Source organism: Candidozyma duobushaemuli (genome assembly GCF_002926085.2).
Source record: "Candidozyma duobushaemuli strain B09383 chromosome Unknown E_B09383, whole genome shotgun sequence".
Classification (NCBI taxonomy): Eukaryota; Fungi; Ascomycota; class Pichiomycetes; order Serinales; family Metschnikowiaceae; genus Candidozyma; species Candidozyma duobushaemuli.
In genome coordinates, this window is record NW_020289900.1 from 168,640 (window position 1) to 188,916 (window position 20,277).

The 20,277-nt window shown below is 47.7% G+C and overlaps 8 protein-coding genes across 8 annotated transcripts; 3 read left to right on the forward strand and 5 right to left on the reverse strand. All coding sequences in view use genetic code 12, as the record gives it.

Annotated features, from left to right (window-relative positions):
• Nucleotides 1-185: 185 nt before the first annotated feature.
• LRG1 (Lrg1p) lies at nucleotides 186-4,358 on the reverse strand (the record flags this gene model as incomplete). Its single annotated transcript, XM_025482778.1, has 1 exon — nucleotides 186-4,358. One exon carries the CDS (start codon nucleotides 4,356-4,358, stop codon nucleotides 186-188), a length of 4,173 nt encoding a protein of 1,390 aa, XP_025337721.1.
• Nucleotides 4,359-7,104: 2,746 nt separating this feature from the next.
• On the reverse strand, nucleotides 7,105-7,791 carry CXQ87_004337 (phosphatidylinositol N-acetylglucosaminyltransferase; the record flags this gene model as incomplete). Its single annotated transcript, XM_025482779.1, has 1 exon — nucleotides 7,105-7,791. One exon carries the CDS (start codon nucleotides 7,789-7,791, stop codon nucleotides 7,105-7,107), a length of 687 nt encoding a protein of 228 aa, XP_025337722.1.
• Nucleotides 7,792-7,939: 148 nt separating this feature from the next.
• On the reverse strand, nucleotides 7,940-9,748 carry CXQ87_004338 (transcription factor TFIIIB subunit; the record flags this gene model as incomplete). Its single annotated transcript, XM_025482780.1, has 1 exon — nucleotides 7,940-9,748. One exon carries the CDS (start codon nucleotides 9,746-9,748, stop codon nucleotides 7,940-7,942), a length of 1,809 nt encoding a protein of 602 aa, XP_025337723.1.
• A 741-nt stretch (nucleotides 9,749-10,489) lies between these two features.
• CXQ87_004339 (uncharacterized protein) lies at nucleotides 10,490-11,635 on the forward strand (the record flags this gene model as incomplete). The annotated part of the gene is made up of 1 exon (XM_025482781.1): nucleotides 10,490-11,635. The coding sequence occupies one exon, from the start codon at nucleotides 10,490-10,492 to the stop codon at nucleotides 11,633-11,635; it is 1,146 nt and encodes a 381-aa protein (XP_025337724.1).
• A 487-nt stretch (nucleotides 11,636-12,122) lies between these two features.
• HDA1 (histone deacetylase) lies at nucleotides 12,123-14,603 on the forward strand (the record flags this gene model as incomplete). Its single annotated transcript, XM_025482782.1, has 1 exon — nucleotides 12,123-14,603. The coding sequence occupies one exon, from the start codon at nucleotides 12,123-12,125 to the stop codon at nucleotides 14,601-14,603; it is 2,481 nt and encodes an 826-aa protein (XP_025337725.1).
• A 73-nt stretch (nucleotides 14,604-14,676) lies between these two features.
• On the reverse strand, nucleotides 14,677-16,919 carry PRK1 (serine/threonine protein kinase; the record flags this gene model as incomplete). The annotated part of the gene is made up of 2 exons (XM_025482783.1): nucleotides 14,677-15,030; nucleotides 15,078-16,919. The coding sequence occupies 2 exons, from the start codon at nucleotides 16,917-16,919 to the stop codon at nucleotides 14,677-14,679; spliced, it is 2,196 nt and encodes a 731-aa protein (XP_025337726.1).
• A 782-nt stretch (nucleotides 16,920-17,701) lies between these two features.
• On the forward strand, nucleotides 17,702-19,066 carry CXQ87_004342 (rRNA (cytosine-C5-)-methyltransferase; the record flags this gene model as incomplete). Its single annotated transcript, XM_025482784.1, has 1 exon — nucleotides 17,702-19,066. The coding sequence occupies one exon, from the start codon at nucleotides 17,702-17,704 to the stop codon at nucleotides 19,064-19,066; it is 1,365 nt and encodes a 454-aa protein (XP_025337727.1).
• Nucleotides 19,067-19,088: 22 nt separating this feature from the next.
• On the reverse strand, nucleotides 19,089-20,210 carry LYS12 (homoisocitrate dehydrogenase; the record flags this gene model as incomplete). Its single annotated transcript, XM_025482785.1, has 1 exon — nucleotides 19,089-20,210. The coding sequence occupies one exon, from the start codon at nucleotides 20,208-20,210 to the stop codon at nucleotides 19,089-19,091; it is 1,122 nt and encodes a 373-aa protein (XP_025337728.1).
• Between the last annotated feature and the right edge of the window lie 67 nt (nucleotides 20,211-20,277).

Here is a 20,277-nt window from a genome sequence, read left to right on the forward strand (position 1 = left end):
TGCCGTGAGAGCCATATCGATGGGAAAGATAACTGAGATTCTTCGTTGACTTTTCTCAGTGGAAATCTCACTGGTGTCTGCCCACTGTGCAGAACATACACTCTCACTAGTTATATAGCTACAATTATAGATAGATTGAACTAGTATTAAAGAACTTTTATTAGTTTCATGTCATAACATCATCATTATTTCGCTGTTGATAAAGAGTCCACGTTGATTTGGCCTCTTTTGATTGTATTTTGTTGGCTGGGCTTTATGGAAGCCTCAAGCTTGAGGAACCGCTTAAATACCTCAGGGTCCTCCTTCGAGTGTTTCTGCACCTTGCTAAAGATATCCTTGGAGCTCACGGTATCCAATTTGGGTGTATTAGTGAATTGGCACTTTTCGAATAACTCCCATAAGTCTGGTGGAATCACGGCGAGCTCTTCATGCATCTCAATCATCTGATTGACGACTTCAATTGCCAAAAAGTAAGATTCACCAGACTGAACGGGTGGCCCGTCTGCCGATTGATTCTTGGAGATGAGAATGTTTGGAGCAAGCACTGTAGCCAAGTTATGTGTGTCCATCTTTGATCCCGACTCCTCGTCCGTAGACGCAAACGAGGCAACCCATCTGAAGAAGTGAAGAAGCACCTCGAGAAGGTTTCTGTGACTTCTTGGAAGCATACAGTATGTGAGTTGCAAGATCCTCTTGCACATCGTAGCATCGTTAGTCTTTCTCGAGGAGATCCATAAATCGAATAGATTGAAGGTAAGCAATGGTGTAGGCATCTCTCTAAGCCATTTCTTCAAAAGCGCAGCCAACTGCACCGCCGAATAGTTGTGGAAATCGGGTGATTTGAGAGGATTTTTGTTAATCTGTTCTGTCAATTCTCTTAAGTTCTTGATGTTACCGTTCAAACGGAAAATACCCTCAACAGACATATCTTTCTTCCTCAACGAGTTGACGACATCGTCAACAACGATTGGAATACGAAGTTGAGCGGGACCAACACCTAAGTCAGAATCAACACCGTAGCGTTTAGTCAATTCTTGAAGATCGGTACCAAAAACGTTCATTGGCTTTGTTTTCTCACTTCCACTGAATTTGAATTTGTCCCAGAATGTGGGCAGCTTTCTTGTCTGGATCAAAGAAACAAGATCCTCACGAGATTGATCACCTCTGATGGCAAGGAAAGCTTCAACCGCAATGTGACGCAAGATGAAATGCTCGGACTTCGAGAGCTCGGAATAGTATTTGATCTTGACCGGAACAGGAAGATTTTTGGAAACATTGACGTCTCCCAGACCTTTGAACTGGTGGATACTACTGCCGTTTGAAGACTTGAGCGGCTGGGCCTTCTCGTAAAGTGAGTTGTGATGCTTGAAGGCATTTGGTCTTTGATCTCTGGCCTGCTCGGCTGCAACAATTCTAGGAATATCATCCAAGGTCAATGACTTTTCGTTCTTCAACAAGTCAGAAGTACGACCCAAGCTGCTAGCGGCAACTGCGAGTGGTGGCTCATCGCGGATCTTGAGCGATTTGTTGTGAGCCAGGAAGTTTGCTTGATCGCCGTCTCCTTGTTGCATGACAAATGAAAGAGAGGACGCAGAGCTAGCCTTTCTTGTCAGACTGTCACGATCAGCATTGTCTTCTCTAGCAGAATCTGCTTCAGGAGCTTCTAGAATCACGGACTTTCTCGCACTCTTCTTTACCGAGTTCGACAACTTCTGACTTTCTCTCTTGGTCCTCAAGGACGTCACATCTTGTAGCGTCTTAGAATAAACAGTTTCGGTGTCATTGATTTGAGAGACTTCCTCGGCAATGTTCGACATTTGAGGGCGCATGCCTTGGTCAATCTTCTTCGGGTCAGTGTCTTTCCTTATGGCAGCCTTGGTTCTGAACATGGCGATCTTAAGAAGGTAGATCAATTGTGACAAGTCAGAAACAGAAGTGAAGCCATACTGATATCCCATACCGGCTTTTGCGTTCAGCCTCGAGCACTCAACGCATAGCAAGGAGTCATCGGCTCCACAAAGGAAGCTCTCAGCCTTGAAATCAGGGGAAGGTGATCTTTTACAAGAGCTGCACTCGAAGCACTTCTTGTGCCATCTGATGTTCTTGAATCTGTAGCATGACTTCTCGATACTCTTCTTGCACACCCTGCACCCATCAGTAGCATTTTGAGGAACAGCTAATCTGGTTTCTAGCAGAGGCAACCCCGAGGCAGGGTTCTTCATGGCTTCCTCGATCTCTTCATAGCGTTTGGCAGACTTGAGGAAGCCGTCCAACGCTCTGGTATCTCCCCTCAATTTGTTCAACTTGAGGGCGTTGTTGAGACCAGTTCTAAAAAGTAGTTTGAGGTAGTGAGCACAGCCTGTGATGACGGATAAGAGTTCCGCTGAAAGGCTTCCCGAATTCGCAATCTGTGTCGACTTTCTTAGGATAGCCAAGTAACTCATAAGCTTTCCGGAGATATTTCTTGGTTCCTTTCTGAGAGGTTGGAAGTTGTCAAATGCATCGACGGAGTATATTTCATCTCCTGAGGCATTGCGCTTCTCTTGGCTCTTCGTGGGATCGGAGTTGTACTCGATACACATACCTTGGACGAAATCTAAAGCGGAGAATAGAATCTCAACGTACACAATCAACTTGCTGGTGGCCTGGATACCGTTCGCTCTGTTACCTGTGCACGCTGAAAGAAGCATTGCAGAGATACAAGACGCCAAGGTCTCTTCAAATCCAGACAATACCAACCAACATTTCATCACCACGCTCTCAATTTGCTGCTCCACCATAAGAAGTTTCTCTGGATCGATATCCTTCTCGAGAAGATTTGCAGCAATTGATTTATCCATCTCGAATCTACTTTGGAGGCCAACTGAATCTGGTGTGATGAAAACATTCCAGAACTTGTAGACCATATAACATTCAGGATGCCATTGCTGATTCTTACCGCCCTTGAATAGTTCGACAAACTGCTTGACAATGGAAGACTGACAGCCTTCACACTTTGTTGCAAACAATTTGGAGTAATGGAAGTGGCAGTAAATATTGCTTTCGTGCTCGTAGTAGCTTTCCTCTGAGTCAAAGACCTTACCACACTCTGAGCATTTAAAGTGTTCCACATGGTATTTGTTGCCCAAGGCAGTAATATATGGTCCTCTTAATGCACTGTTGCAGTTATGACAGATCAAATCAAGCTTCTTGAAGTAGTCGTACTCGCAAAGCGGGACTTGGAAGACAGAGCCGTCCGGCAGCGTGATGTCTTGAGGAAAGAATTTAGAGGAGCATTGTTGGCCACACTCGTGACAAGTAAAGCACTCGACGTGATAAGCATTATTGAGTGCTCTGACGAACTGGCCTGCTATCTGTTGGTCACAGACCTTACAGATTTTACGCTTCCTCGACGTACGAGACTCATGGGGAGCATGTTGGAGTTGCAGTTGCAGCAGCTGCTTTCTACTCAATGAAAGGTCCTGCGGCTGCCCAAGATATTGCGTGGAAGATGATGAAGAATGTAGGCTGTTTGGGGTCAACTGACGACGGGGTGCTGATGGTGTCATGGGAGGCTGGAAAGCCGGGGGATTGCTCTGGTAATGCATACCGTTTGAAAGCCTGTGGTCTTGGACATTTCTTGATCGCCTCGTTTCAGGCGGTAGGGATGAGTTTTGATGTGGGGTGAAGTCGAATTCTTCCGATACAGGTCTTTGTTTGGATGTAAGGAACGGCAGCTGCTGGCTATGGAGGCCCGGTTTCTGCATCTGAGGATGCGTTTGGGGATGTCTAATGGAGGGAATATCGTTGGAAAGTGTGTTTGGAGGGAGCAGGTTGGAAAGGGCATGCGGTGGAGTCCTGGCGAGGTCTGAGCTGCGGTGGGCTTTTTCCTTTCTGAAGGGGTTTCTGTTTTCCTTCACCAGCCCCAGGGAACTTGTGCGAGATTTCAGCGCCGGCATTTTGGGGAAGTCGTATTCCCGTTCCCTGTCCAGCTCTGGGTTGGGCAGCGGCTGAAGCATGTCTGGGATGTTTTTGGAGGATATGGGAGAAATGGCGATTGAGTGACGTTGCGGCGGGGCGGCCAAGTCGCCCAGGATAAACGAATCGGAGCTGTTGTTTGTGGAAGAGCTGGGGAGTGGGGGGATCAAGTTTGTCCATTCCAGGGAAGTTTGGACGTTCTTGGACTGGAAAGCCTCGTGACTTAGCGATCTGGCGTGGTGGGGAGGCAATTTGCCGTTGCCGTTACCGTTGACGTTGCCGTTGGCGGGAGACTGGGAAGGGGATCTGGAGAACAGGCGTAAAGGCAGCAGGGTGAGGCCTTTTAGAAACCGCTTGGGGCTATGGGGGTACTCTGTCTGCCTGTTTTCGCTGTGGCGCATATTAAAGAGTGACTGGGGTTAGGCAGAATGGAGGGCGATTGCAATGTGGGATTATATTTTGTAGGTGGGATTTAATTATTGGGACATGTATTAGGGAGTGGTAGAAAAAGTCTCAGTCGCAGTGTTTTGGTCTGAGCACTAGACACGAAAGCGAGAAAAAATTCCTGTGCGGGAGGGAGGAATGAGACACTGAGATGGAGCGACAATGGGTGGGGACTATTGTGGGAGGCCGCCAGATTTGATGGGTTTCGGGGAGGATGGAGGGCAAACTGCTTTAAGAAACTAAACGACAAAAAAGTAAATGAGAACTACGTCTTATGGAAAAGTATATTTACCTTTGGATACCCAAAAACGGAATCCATCAACTATCCTGTTCTGCGTTTGGTTGCAACTGGTGGTGCGCACCGGCACAATAAGGACCAAAAGCCAGCCACGACGCGTAGTGGTGAGGGCATATATAGACGTGTTGGTTGAAAGTCAGGGGCTTGTGAAGAAGACAATGAAAAAAAAAAGATGTGGATTCCACCAGGCCTTTGCGGTTCTGGTGTGGTGCCAGGCTGAAGGCCTGCGTTAGGCTGCGTTAGACTCGCTCGCTTCGCAATGCAGCCATATGAAAATGTTTTTTGTGCGTGTTTCGTGGTTTCCCTTATAGGCAAATAAGCAGGGACTCTGCCGCATGCTGTTAGGCGCCGAGGCCTGTCGGGTATTGGGCAGCTAAAATAAAGGAAAATCTTATTTCAATGCCAAAATTGTGGTTTGACCAGCTTGGGCCCGCGGAATTTGTTTTGCTTCAGCGCCGATCGCGACGCAGTGCAGCCAACGGCATTCGTGGTGCCACCTCGACAATAACCCAGTACACGGTCAGTGAGATGGCATTGTCGTTGCAACACAAAATCGACACACATTGTTTCGCAACGACAAAAAGTAAGACATGGAAGAGAAAAAACAAACACCCAGCGAAAGATCGACGAGGGTCTCGGGATTCCTTGACTTTCTCGATTAGGCAGCATTTTCGTTTCTGCTGGATACTTCTGCGTGGCTGCAAACAGCCGCGGAATCAGCGTTAGCATAAGGTTTCGACTACGCCATTGGCCAAAGCACAAAAATTGCAAAAAGTTTCGGCAAACTCTCAATGACTCGTTTACAGCGGTTGCCCGTTGTCATCGGCCGAGTGTTTCTCGCTTGAGGCGCCGCAGTCCCGTTTGAGAAGGCTGATCCCAGCCTTGGCTCACCAGTATTTCCGGCCCGGTGATTGGCGAAGCCGCAGTGGAACATTCCCATGGGATCTGGCGGTGGTTTTTACGATGTGATTTTTTCAGTCGATAGGGCTGCCTTATTTTTTGACAATGGCTGATTTGGGTGTTTACGGTGGCTGAGTTGGGTTTTTACGGTGGCTGATTCGGGGTTTTGCTTGGGCATTACGAGATGAAACGGGCTGCGAATGTAAGAAAGGAAATTAGCGGCGGCGCAGAAAGTGGCACTTTTTCTGGTCTCGGTGCAACATGGACTCGCTTTTCTCGTCGTAGGCCATTGTGAGCCTCACCAGTGTTGCACCACCAGCGGTTTATAAAAAGAGCCCGCCCCGAGGTTGCAGGTGCAAGGTGGTTTGTAAGAGCATTTGGTCAATGCATTTATGCCAGTAGCGTTTATGGAATGAATGATATTTGGCCTCCTATGTGTTTTGGTGGAGCCCTAAGTATCTCTCTATCCACTGCGATGAGACATTCTTCAGGTCTAGCAATTACCAGCACTACCCATAAAAACACATTTCAACTCCCTATTCTTTGATCCCACTCTAAGGCTTTCACCACAACAATCTCTCAATTGCAATTTCTCAATTGTGAAGTGGTTGCAAAATCCTGTGGATCACCAGACACTTAACAACCCATCCCACTCATCTCTGCCTGCTTCGAGGCTGCACAGGAGCTGATTCACGAGATAGCTCCCGCCCCTGAATACTCTGTTTTGATTGCTTTTGATCTTGACGCCCAATCTATCACCAGAGACCAATGGGCGGCAGTAGCGAGATCTTCCGCAATGTGGCGCCACGGCAATGTACCTCCGGGTAGTCTGATACCCAAGTACGGTGTTTGAATGTCCTCTTTTTTAAAAAGAAAAAAGAGAATTCTTCAAATTTGAAGAGTGGAGACAATTTTTGCTGATGCCGGTCCCCAATGGCTCCCAGTTGGCGTTGTTTGCGTGTTCGAGTACCCTTCGGTGCTGCTTCTCGCTTGCAGCATAAGCGAGTATCACCAGACGGAACATCTCACGATAGGCCCAAAGTTTCTTTTCTCCTGCTGCGGTTTGGTGACTCCCGAGTCAGCCTCCCTTCTGTGCATTTCGGAAAAACTCGGCCGTTTTCGTCTTTAATATTTATCGAACTATATAAGCACCCTTTCTTCCGTTGACTTGTTGAATATCCACAATGTTCGCCCTTGCCCTTAGATCCGCTACAGCTACAACGCCAATGTCTTTCTTCACACCTCACGCCTCAAAGTTAATTATCAGCGGTGTTTGCTCCATCTTTGCCAGTATGCAAATGGCAGCTTTGGCTGAAAAGAAGAACCAGGGCACCTTGGTGAGACTGCTCGGTCGTTACTAATTGTCGATGCTACAAATGGAGGTTGCAATGCTTCTTGTAGCGATGCCATTCAATTCGGCACACTTACTAATACATTTGGGTTCACGGTTGTTATAGATTAATATAAGTTATTCGTTTCTCTATCTCGTAGTGTCATTGGTCGTCTTAAATTTTCTCCTGGGTGTATCTTTTCGTCGTTCCAAAAAGCATCTCACGGCTCTGGCGGCATACATCCACGAGGATGGGTTTACGGGGTAAGAAGTTGGGGAATACTATCTTGATGCCATTCTCTTCCGACCCGCTTCTATGTTTAGGCAGCGTCAACACGCACATGTAGAAGATCACCTGCGCAAATCCGTAGAAGCCTTCGTGTATCACGATATCTATCGTATCAGACAACGGGATAAACTCTTTCTTTGTGAAGCCCCACATGTCCCGACTGCTGAGCTGAATGCCGACATCTTTGATGACCATGATGCTGTCCTGGGGCTCCTGGAGCGATATGAGGGCTGTTATAATACATGAAAGCACCACAATGAACGTGATAAGGCATAACTTTCTGACGGCACCATCGGAAAGCGATTGAAGAACAGGAACATCTTGAACGTTGTAACCCACTTCAGCAAGAAATATTTCCAACAGAGGGAGATAAATATCAACCATTTCGAAGACGTAGCCGGCTTCAGCGGCAAGCCGTAGAATGATCAGCACTAACGTGCCACACAAAATGGCAACAAGGGGCACTTTCCAGAAGCGAATGAAATGTGAAGGGATATTCAGCACCGTGTAGGTTGCCAAATTGCCGTTATCCACCAGCGTGATGTCCAATTTAAAGTCTTTCAGGGAAGACATGCTAGTTACTTTGGAATCACCTTTGGAGAGACATGAAATGGAACAGTACCGATTCGGAGATGATAGCGATGCCGCACCCTGCTTTCTCAAATGTACGAGCGCTACATGCACTCCTCTCCAAATTGGTAAACCCACCATGCGATTGTACTTAATTCTCTCCTTTGAGAGCCCTGGTTGGCTTTTTAGAATCATCCACCGTACCAACAACAACCTCGTTCTTTCTCAACTCTCTTTCTCTTTCGGCTCTGGTCATGATTCTAGATCCGGTTCTGATCTCCATCTCTCTCTTTCTACTGGCCTCCAAGTCTTCCTTAATCGCCCTCTCACGCTCGCTCTGGATCTCGTTCAAATGCATCTCATGATCCTCTCTGAGCTTCTCAATCTCCTCCTTCACTTCTTCCAAGGACTTAAAGTTCTTACCATCTGCTGCAGCAGCACAGTATGCATCAAGGTCTGGCGGAAGCTGTCTTTTTAGAGCCAATTCCACAAGCTCTGGGCGTTTCTTTTCTTCTAGAGTGAACTTCCGCTTGATTTGTCTTCTGTTTCTGTAAGGAAAGAGTTGGGCAATAAACGTAAAGTCAGTACCCCACGTGCTCAAGGCATTGTAGAATTGGACAAGCTCGTCTGTCGTCCACGCATCTGTGTAAGCCAGCTTCGTGTAGGAGTTGGAAGTAATCGGATTCAAGTATGAGTTGTCGACCTCAACCTGACGATCACCCTTCTCTGCCGCTTGGTTGTTGGATTTGACAATTGATTCGGCATCAAGCGTAATTTTATCTCCGGAAATTCCCATTTTTAAGTTGCTAGGTGTCGGTTGTTCCGGTTCCTTGGGTTTCTCCTTATCACTTTGCTTCTTGCTTAGTTCATTGTCCTCCTGCTGGATCTCCTCTAGAGCCTTATCGTAACTAATACGCTTTTCCCTTGCTCTGATACGAGCCTTGCGCCGTGCTTTTTTGTCCTTTTCTAATTTTCCTCTTGCGCTCTCGGCGTCATGGAAGTTGCCGCTCACAGAACCTATCTTAAGTGTTGGCTTGCAAAGCTCTGCTACTGTCAAATCGTCAGCCAGAACCGTGAGCTTTGCATACAAAGCCTCATCTTCAACATCAATCTTTCTCGGGAGCTGTCTGATATCCTTAACTGTTGTTATGAGGTCAGGAGGTGCGACACTAAGGGGCCCAGGGATACCCGCATGAGCTTTGTACTTCTCGACTCTATTTGTAACTGGATTGATACCGACAACAAAGTCTGGGCCCAGGAATTTCGAAGTCTCTCCATTCTTTGCGTCATCTCTGGCGGCTGCGCTTGCGTTCTCGTCTTCCTCAACCAAGGTCTGGCTAGGAGCAGCTGCAGAAGATCTCTGCCTCTTGGAGGCCCTCGATATCGACAGCTTGTTCCTTTTCGATGGCTTTGCGGTGGGAATGCCAATAATTTTGACAGGAGCAGCCTGTGCTTCATCACCATTATCTGGGCCCACAGAGCCTGGAGTGGATACAGATCCTGATCTATTGAAGATACCGGACAATCTTCTGGAAGCAACGGAAGACCTTCTTCTCTGAGACTTTTGAAGTTCTTCCTTCTCTGCTAGCGTTTTCTTGAAGTAGTCATTGTCGTCGTCTTCATGGGCATCGCTTTCCTCATCCTCAATGACCTCCTCATTGGTAACCTTCGATGTATCTTTGGGATCCACGATTTCAGCTTCTTCGGTATTTTCGTCAGAAGTCTTCTCGCTAGGAGTTGCAATTTCATACTTTGATAAATCCGTAAGGCCACCTGTGGCCTGCGTAGTTGGAGGTGTGGAAATCGAAGCCTCATCTGGCTGCGTTATCTGTGTTGGATCAGGAGAAGCATGTGACTCCTGGGTTGTAGGGGGAGTGGGCTGGGCCGCCTTGTTATTTCTGGTAACCCTCTTTTTAACTTTCGGGGCGAAGTGTGAGGACTTCTTCACAATACTACTCATCTTATGGGATAGTGATGTTGCTTGTGATTGATAATGAGGGTAAACATCGAGCTTGATAGACAGATATGCAGGAAAATTCATGGGGCAGTATCGATGTCTTGGAACAGTTTGTGGAAATTTTAAGGGGAATGACATAGGAAAGCAAAAAGCAATACTTGTGAAGATGATTTGAACAGTGTGATTAATTTTGACTCTTGTTAATCGATCAGCCTTTTCAAGTTGCAGCGAGAACAAGTTTGTGGCTTACAAGAGGATAGCTATTGCAAAATCTTGAAGCAAAACAAATAGCTCAAAAAAAGAATTGGGAATTGCAAAGGTTAAAATTATTTATTGTTGTCATAGGTCGTGGTCTCCTCTTTAGATCGCAAAAGAGAGGTTTTGATACTTTTCGCAGCCAATGAGTGACACCCAAATACGATCAATTCTACTTTCAGAGAATCTTCGCCAAAATCCAAGTAAAACATTCAGCCTCAAATTCATCCTATATTACCGAACAGGGAAGATGGGTGTTTGGTCACGAAAAATAGTTCCTCCTACTTGGTAGCTGCGATGCCATCACTAAGACTCCAAGTTTACACTGTAATTGACATCACAGGCTTTTCGATTCATTTTCTCTAATAAGAAAAACAGCTAATAACTTTATAAGAGTACATTTTTCAACACTTCACCATCTTGCCCATCTCCACCTCAACAACTACCTCCTCTATATGTGCGCGAAGAGCATCTCACATCTACTCCAACATGAACGCTAAAGAAGTGTTTGCATGGCGTGCTCAGGAAGACACATGGGTGCTTCAGCTTCTACACTTTCCTGAGATTTCCGGAGGCTCGTTTGTTGCATCCACCAGTTCCGGTGGTTTGGCGCTTTTCTCCACTGCTTCCTTCAATCAGGCTCCAATCTACACCAACGAAAAGGCACACGAATCCAGCATAAACAGCATAGCCAAGGTCGATGAGTCCGTTTTTGTGTCTGCTTCTACAGACGGCCTCAAAGTTTGGGACTTGAGCAAGGGTCTTCAAAAGCCTGTGGCCTCTTTCACCAACTCGAAGAACTCAAACTTCCTCTCAGTGGCTGCCTCTCCAGATGGACAACTTGTTGCAGGAGGCACGGAGCTTGCGGGGGTTGACGCCGAATTGCATATTTGGAATTGGCAGAGCCAGAAGTTGGTGAAGCTGCTTGTCGACTCTCATCACGATGACATCACTGATATCAAGTTCCACCCTACATTGACGCAGTACTTGATGTCGGGGTCAACTGACGGCTACGTCAATGTTTATGATTTGAGAGAGGAGGACGAAGAGGAGGCGCTTCATCAGGTCATCAACTTCAATTCCGTCCACACATGCAACTTCATTAGGGAAAGACGTATTCTGGTGCTTTCTCACATGGAGACGCTTCTTTTCAGCGAGCTCAACAACGTCGACTACGAAAACCCCGAGGAGCCCTTGCCCAAGGATGTAGGTGATCTCAGAGTATGGCCCCATTGTGAGTATGTCGTGGAAGTGAGTCCACTTGGCTACGCCGCTTTTGGCGCTAATCTGGAGCAATCGCTTCTGGTGATGCCGTTCGATTGTCAAAGCGAAGAATTCGACAAAACGCAGATCGTCAGCTTTCCAGGCGCCCACGGTGAAGAGGTGGTGAGAGACGTTTTGCTCGTTCCTCAGAGCAAATTGGTTATCACCTGCGGAGAGGACGGTGTGATTAAGGCGTGGGAGCTTCCCGTCGAGCTCCAGGGTGTCAACGTCGTCAAAGGAGGTAAGACAGAGGTGAAGGAAAAGAAAAAGAAGGATAAAAAGGACAAAAAGGAGAAGAAGGATAAGAAGGACAAGAAGGACAAGAAGAAGAAGGACAAGCGTGGAAAGGATGCGCGGTTCAAGCCCTACTAAGCTGCACTGCCGCGGAAGAAAATTACCGTCGGGCAGCTGAAAACTGTAATGAAAGTTCCCTCAAGTAATTCAGCAAACAGACTCCCCTGAATTTTCTTCCCCGACAGCAACATAACCCCCGGGATCTTAATAAATGGATCAGGCTGGCTTTTGGGGCTCAGGCATTGCTGCAGAACATGCGCATGGCCTTGCAGCCGCCTCGCTTCGGGTTCTGGGCAGGCAGAGTTCCACGGTACCACGGCACCAAAAAGGCCTCAACGCCCCTATCGGATATTCAAATCATAGACAAGCGGAAATCGTAGAATAGACCACCATACCACCTTGAGCACCTGAGCGCCCTCGGAGAGGCCCATTTAGTCGTTGGAATGCGTTTGTTCCTGCACATGCTGCCGATACCCACACACTCTTGACATGTACTGCAATTGCAAAAACCAACTTGTTTTCACCAGTCTCTTCTGCTCCTCACCTCACGAACCCTATATATACTATGAACACAGAGGAGTTCCGGAAACGGCCTTTGGAAGAGGGCGACCAGACCGGACCGCCCGGCCCCGAGACCCTGGAAATTCCCCAGACTTCGGCGTCCCCAGAAACGGCTTCTCAGCCTGAACCAAAAGACCAAGATATGGACGTTGATGTGGCAAACGTGAAACCTGAAATCAAGGAGGAGTCCCTTCCCGAGGATAACGGCACTGTGGCCGCCGCCCCTATGAAGGAAGAGCCCCCAACGCCCGCTACCAGTACTTCTGAACCCAACGGTACTGAAGCAGGCCCCGAAAACGGCACCAAACGCTTCAAGCTGGATACACTTGTCGTGGTGCCCCACAAGACGCCACAGCTTTTCTACACGTTGCTCAAGACGGGGCTCGTCTACGACGTGAGAATGAGGTACCACGCCAAGATCTTCACATCGTATTTCGAGTACATCGACCCTCATCCCGAAGATCCTCGTCGAATCTACCGTATTTACAAGAAGCTCGCAGAGGCAGGTCTTATTCAGGACACGTCGCTTTCTGGCTCTGAGGAGCTTGGCCCGCTCATGGAGAAAATCCCCGTCAGAGAGGCCCGAGCCGAGGAGATCTTGGAGGTGCATTCCGCCGAACACTTGAAGTACATCTCGCTGACAGAGCAGATGACCAGAGACCAGCTTCTTGAGGAAACGGAAAAGGGCGATTCCATCTACGTCAATAACGACTCGTACCTCCTGGCCAAACTCTCGTGTGGTGGCTCCATCGAGGCATGCAAGGCTGTGGTTGAAGGCAAGGTCAAGAACTCCTTGGCCATTGTGCGCCCACCAGGCCATCACGCCGAACCCGATACTCCGGGCGGATTCTGTCTCTTCAGTAACGTTGCAGTTGCGGCTAAAAACATCTTGAAATCGTACCCAGAATCCGTGCGCCGAATCGTCATTCTCGACTGGGATATCCACCACGGTAACGGCACCCAAAAAGCTTTCTACAACGACCCTCGTGTCTTATACATTTCCCTCCATCGTTACGAAAACGGTAAGTTCTACCCTGGCACAAAGTACGGTGGTTCCGATAAAGTGGGAGAAGGCGAAGGTGAGGGCTACTCCGTGAACATTCCTTGGAGTGGTCCAGGTGTGGGCGACGGAGACTACGTCTACGCTTTCCGCAGAATCGTCATGCCTATAATCAGTGAATTCGATCCTGACCTCACCATTGTCAGTGCTGGATTCGATGCTGCCGACGGTGACTTGATTGGTCAGTGTCACGTCAGCCCGGCTGGTTACGGTCATATGGCACATATGTTGAAGAGTGTTGCCAGAGGCAAACTTGCTGTTATTTTAGAAGGTGGGTACAGTTTAGACTCAATCAGTGAAAGTGCCTTGGGCGTGGCTAAAGTGCTTATAGGCGAGCCTCCTGAAGCTACCATTACCTCCCAGCCCCGTTTGGAGACACTTGAGGTTGTCAATGAGGTCATTAGAACACAAAGTAAGTACTGGAAGTGCATGAAGCCTGGAAACTCGGCTCATGTCTTTGAGGACGTCTACGACTTGTCCACCGACAACCTTCTTTCCTTTGCTGAACCCATCAGAGCGTACCAAGCTCAACAACTTTTCTCCAACCACTCATTTATCAGTCTTCCTATCATCGACCATCCAGAGTACAAGATCTCCACATTCAGCACTGATCTCCCTCCCCACATGGAAGACCTTGTTTTGGCAAGCCCTCAAGTGCAAAAGCACTCCACCATCATTGTCTCCATCCATGATCCACCTGAGGTCTGGGCTAATATCAACCCTATCAACGGAAACATCGAGAGCAGCACATCTGTGGTGCTTGAGCACCCATTGACCCGTGTCATGAAGAAAGTTCACTCTGAACTTTCAAATGACGGTGGCTCACCAGACGATGTTGGATACATCGACATAAATATTCCTTCTTATACTGAGGCTGTGGCTTCATCCTCCTCGAAGGAGGGCTCGGTTGAGAAAACATCTTCACCGGTGAAGAGCTCTAATTATAACCCAACGATCTTCGCTCAAGAGCTTCTTCTTTGGGTGTGGGATAACTACTTGACCTACTTCCCAGAACTCAAAAAGGTGGTTTTTGTTGGGTTTGGTGACTCATACCAGTCCATTGTCCATCTTTATGCTAAACGTCCATCACAGGAGATCAAGGACGTTGTCAAAGGTACAGTTGGTTTTGTCAGCCGATCAAACCTCAAAGCCTTGGTGCCAGTTATGGACGAATCGATGGTAGACTGGTACTACCAGAGTTCCGTTCTCTTCACAAGTTTCAAAAATGCTTGTTGGGTCAGCGCCTCAGCCAACTCTAAAAATGGCGAGGCTGAAGATGTGGGAAAACGTCCAAGGAAAAAGTACGGCCGTGTTTTAAAAGCGTCTGTCGATGGCTTGTGGGATGTCATCCACGAGAGGTTTGACGAAGGCGTCGATTTCATTCTTGACTCGATCGAGGACTTCTCTGAATCAGAGTCTAACTAGGATTAGTGTACTATCTATGTATTATGGGACCACATCGATGGCCATGAATCGAACGCATACTAATACAGTTAATTTAGACGTAGCTTGGGAACCTTTTGGCAAAAGATTTCTCAAGATCCTCAACATCAGGTATTGAGGTATCACTCGAGTTACTGAGCCTTCTGCTTTGTTCCGGCAAGGTCAAATGCTTAGGTTTAAAGGGTTTAGGTGGTGGTCTCTTCGCCGGCTTCTTTGGCGATTTTGTCTCAGAGGCGGGCTTGGACTTCTCCTCAGACTCTGACTTTTTCTCCGGTTCAGACTTTTTTAGAGACACTGGCTTTCTTACAAGCCCAGCTTGTATCTTTGGGTCTACCTTCACAAGATCAGGCTTCTTCAGCGGAGTATTGAGCTTTGTTGTAGAAGCTGACTTTGAAGGAGAGAGCTGTCTCTTAGGTAATGAGATCTGCGAATGTGATTTGCTCAATCCTGGGGCACAGGAGGTGGTGTGCTGTATTTTCTTGGTGACTTGGATTTCAAGCGTTTGTCCGATGGAGTCTTAGAAACCGAAGGCCTCGATGGTGCGGAGTCAAGTTTGTGTAGTTCCTCGGTCGAGCTCGATTCATTGGTAACGAGTGAATCAGCGCTCACGGATGCGGAAAGATCGGTATAGTTTATAGCTGAGATGTCGTCTTGATCGGTGTACTTTCCGTACCCTGAAGCGGTCTTAGGAGCCTTTTGTTCGGAATTATTGAGCAAAAGCGACATACGCTTTTGTATGGAAGAGACCTTCTTCTCTTGGGATGGGACGCGTAAGTGATTACGATCTTCAATGCCTTCACCCTTCTCTTTAGATCCTGTGAAAAGCTTTCTAATCGAGCTTGAGCTTGAGTGTCTCTTATGATCATTAGACCCACTCCTTTGCGAAGACACGGATCCCCCTGTGCTTATCCTTCTCAATCCCTTCTTCAACGATGCTTTGATGGAGCCACCTGTGCTCTGGCGAGAACTGATTCCCACGTCTTCCTTTGATTTCAAGAAGTCAAGCGTGGAGCGGTCTATGTCTTCAGACTTTCTATAATTGTTGAGTTCTGTAGAGCTGTCATCAACTTGCTTTTTAATCATATCATGTAATGTTGTCGATGAATTGTGTGATCTTCCAGATGGCCTGCGAGGCAAGTCTGGTTTCTTATGATTAGAACCCATTGAAAGAATCTTTGTCTTGTCGATGGAAGCAAAAACATCCAGTGTTGCAGCCTTTGCGGGAGCCTTCTGAGGAATTGTCGCTTGTAAGACCTGAGTCTGAGAAGTGGAATCATTGTTGACACTGGTGTAGTCATAACTGATGGGCACAGTCTTCGAGATGCGGACAGAGTAAGGCACAGTCTCTGGAATCTGTTTAACGCCTTGCATCAGGCAAACCTCCTGTAAAAGCTGGAGCGCATTCGGTCTTCTTCTTGGATCTGCTCTCAAACAACAGTGGATGACGTTTTGAAGACGATTGGAGTATTGAGGCGAGCCTGGGAAACGGAGATTGATGTTGCAATTGAGAATCAGCTGTTCCAAGTCAGCCAAGGATTTCTGGTGAGGCAGCTCGAATGGAGTTGTGTAATAACAAAGCTTGTACAAAAAGATACCCAATGCCCAAATATCCAGCTTGTCATCTATGGGAAAGCCGTGCGTGAGGTCTATCATTTCTGGAGCCCGGTATTGGGGTGTCGTGTGCTGCATGAGGTCGGAATGCAAGGCATTGAGTTCTTGTGGTGTTTGGGGTACTGGCGCATAAGGCACGGCAGAGCCGAAATCACAGAGCTTGTAGGTGCCCTTATCGTCAATCAAGACATTTTCGATCTTGATGTCTCTATGGATCAAAGGAGGGTGCAATTGGTGGCACATGGCGACACCGGTGGTAATCTGAGACATGATGCTGAGCACCTCGGGCTCAGTGAGACGATGCGTCAATCTAGTATTCATGAAGTCTATCAATCCATTTTTAGAGCAGTATTCCATGAGAAGCAACACTTCGTACTGTTGCGTGTCGTTGGCCTTTGCCAAAGGAAGCCTGGATGCATGTGAGTCGATATATGAGACAATGTGCTTGTTACCACGCAAACGCTTCATGGCATCCACTTCCTGCCTAAGCAAACTAAGCTGGAGCTTGTTTGGCACGACAACACGCTTCAAACAGGCCACCTTATTGCCGTGGAATGGTGGATCAATGGTGCACGTGTACACATGAGCAAAACCACCCAGGGACAAGTACTTGAGGATGGAAATCTTGTGGGAGCCCACCTGAAGCTGTTTTCCCTTTTGAAAGGCGTCGGGTGGGGCGGCGGTCATTGGGCGTGGTGGGAAATGAGCTGGTGGTTTTTGGACCAAAGTTGTAGTATGTTTCTAGAGGCAGTTGCGATATATCGCACCAGTGCCTCAGCAGTACAGAAGCTGCTTCTTGGCGCAAGACCACCACCTGTTTCTAGGCTTAAATAGTGGCGGAATTCAGGGGTACCGAAGCCGAGCCAAGAATGACGGATGTAGCCTGGAAAAGTGTTTAATTTGGGATGATTATCGATAGCCAGGCGGAGAAATTTCAGACCGTCCTTGGCTGGGGTTCCAAAAATAGACTTCTCCAGGGAAAAAAGTGATGTTTTTTTGGGTTATACATTTGGAGTGAATCTTTTTTCAAAAGAATGCAAACCTTCTTCCTTAGTATTTGCATGTATGGTGAATGTTTGTGCTGTGATCTCTGAGCGAGCTTTTCGCAGCCAATCGGTGTAAGATGCATCGGCCCGAACGCAACGAACAAGCTGAATAACCCATCTAGCTTTTTTGATGACCAAAGTCGATTGATCTAGAAATGGTTTTATGGAAAATTGGAACTTTCGGGTTCGTTCATTTATTCATGTTCCTTCTACCCTCTAAGCCACAGTCATCGCGTAGTATGCTACACCTCTTCTCCAAAATCCTCTTTTTATGGCTTTCAATGGAGAACGATTGTCTTCATCTACGCATTGATCATCTCCAGATTACTCAATTCTTGGCCCAGCCTTGTGGTGCTTTGTGCATCGCTGCTATGATACGCATATACTGCTCTCCTGCACTGCTTGGCGATGAGTACCTACTAGATGAAGCTTTACTTCGAGGCTGAGAAGTTCGTCAATAACGACAAGGGCAGCTTGAAAAACAGGATCTTCAATGCTAAGCTATCGAATTCTCCAAAACACGTCTACGCCCTCGTGATCTCCACCCTCAAATACAAAGAGCACATCGATGTCATCATACGAAAGTCTCGCTTGAAAGATGTGCCTCAATTGAAAAAGTTGAAAGTGTCAGATGCCCTACTATCGCTTCTCGTCCAGGACTTTCTATTTTCTGCCAAGGGTAGGATCCAGCTGGGCAAGCACCCTATCAAAGAGGCCTTCTTGCTTAACAAGACCAGAATGCAAGCAGAGCTCACGAAGCTCAAGCTAAAGCACAAGGTCAAGTCTGTGGCAGAGCTACCCTTGAAGGAGGGATTTGATGACGATGAAACACCCGTTCGCTGGATCCGTGTAAACACCTTGAAGACCTCGCCGGAGGCTTTGTTCAAAACTTCGTACTTCTCCAAGTTGACTGAGGTTTCGTCTCTTGATGAGCTTGACGGCCCGGGAAAGATATACAAAGACGAGTACATCACGAATCTTTATGGAATTCACCCTCGAGACAAGATCACGAATACTCAAGCCTACGCTCATGGCGAGGTGATTATCCAAGATCGTGCCTCATGTTTCCCTGCTGAGATCCTTAACAACGATCCGAGCGATTTGCATAAGTGTGTCATAGATGCCACTGCTGCTCCAGGCAACAAAACAACTCACGCTGCATCTTTTGTTGCCCAGCATGATGGAGTGGTTTTTGCTTTTGAAAGAGATAACCAGAGAGTCAAGACCCTCAAAATGATGTGTGAAAAGGCCACAGGCAAGGCCAAAAAGAGCTTGATCCACCCTACCCATGCCGACTTTACGACCGTTAAGCCCGAGGATTTCGAGAATGTGACTGGCCTTATAGTGGACCCATCATGCAGTGGTTCAGGCATTTTTGGCAGAGCCATTGAGGATGCCAGTGCAGAGCAGGAGAAGGAAGAGACCGACGAAACAAGACTCAATAAACTTGCTGGGTTCCAGTTCAAAATCATGAAGCATGCTCTCTCATTTCCAAAAGCCCACAAGGTTGTCTACTCCACATGTTCTATTCACCCACATGAGAATGAGAGGGTGGTGGTGGATTTGCTCAGTGACCCCGAAGTGAAAGAAGCCGGATGGAGACTTGCCCCCAAAAATGTGGTGATTCCATCCTGGCCCAGAAGAGGCTGGGAGCAAGAGTTCACATCGTTGAGTGATGGAGACGAAGCCAAAGGCCGTGAGCTTGCAGGAGGATGTGTTAGAGCTATACCCAAAGAAGACGGAGGAATTGGCTTTTTCGCTGCCTGTTTCGTACGTGATAGACAATAAACTACCCTTTATTCACATTCTATTAAAAACGGCCAACAATGTCGTCAATGACCTGCTGGGTGGTGGAAGAACCGCCCAAGTCTGGGGTCTTCACCTTGTCCTCCACCAAGTTGGCGTCAACAGCCTCGTAGATCTTGGCAGCGGCCTCCTGGTGACCCATGAACTCCAACATCAAGGCGGTGGAACGGATAGTAGCAATTGGGTTGGAAATACCCTTACCCTCAATGTCTGGAGCAGAACCGTGGCATGGCTCACCAATGGCGAAATCAGCACCGACATTGGCAGATGGAACAACTCCCAAAGAGCCCACAAGAGCAGCAGCACCGTCACTCAAGATGTCACCGTACAAGTTTGGAGCAACCACAACATCAAAGATCTCTGGCTCTCTGAACATACGGTACACCATCGAGTCGACAATCTGCTCCTTGTACTCAACAGAGCCGTACTTGTCCTTGTTGGCCTCCCAGACGTTCTTACAGACCTCACGGAAAAGACCGTCTGAAGCAGACAAGACGTTGGACTTGTGGGTAACCGTCACCGAAGGCTTGGAGTGGAGCGAGCTGAGGTTGGAAGTCTCTCTGATCTTCTGTCTCAGCAAGGCAATGTCGTAAGCCATGGCGGCAATTCTGGAAGTAGCATTCTCAGAGATTCTCTTGATGGCCTCGGCGACTCTGGTGCCGTCCTCAGCGTTGTAGGTCTTCTCCTCCTTGACATACAAATCCTCAGTGTTTTCTCTGACAATAACCATGTCGACTGGCTTATCGGAGCCGTCCACAGACTTGACAGGTCTGACGTTGGCGTACAAGCCCATCTTCTTTCTCAATGCCACGATAGGCGAAGAGTAACCAGCGACCTTCACACTAGGAGACGAAACGGCACCAAAAAGAGCACCGTCACACTCGTTCTTCAACACCTCGACGGTCTTGTCGGGCAAAGCAGTGCCGGTCTTCTGGAACAACTCGTAACCAGCGTCCAAAGTGACAAACTCAAACTGCAAGTCAAACTGCTTGGGCAACTTTTCCAAAACCGCCTGGCCAGCAGGAATCACCTCACGGCCAATGCCGTCGCCGGGAATGAGGCCGATCTTCAATTTCTTCAAAGAAGCGCTGGAAGTGGAAAAAGTACGCACTGATCTGGAAAACATGGTGATGGTGTTGGTGGTATCTGTGAAAATTCTCCAAGCTTGTCCGGCCCGGCACAGGCATGTGGGT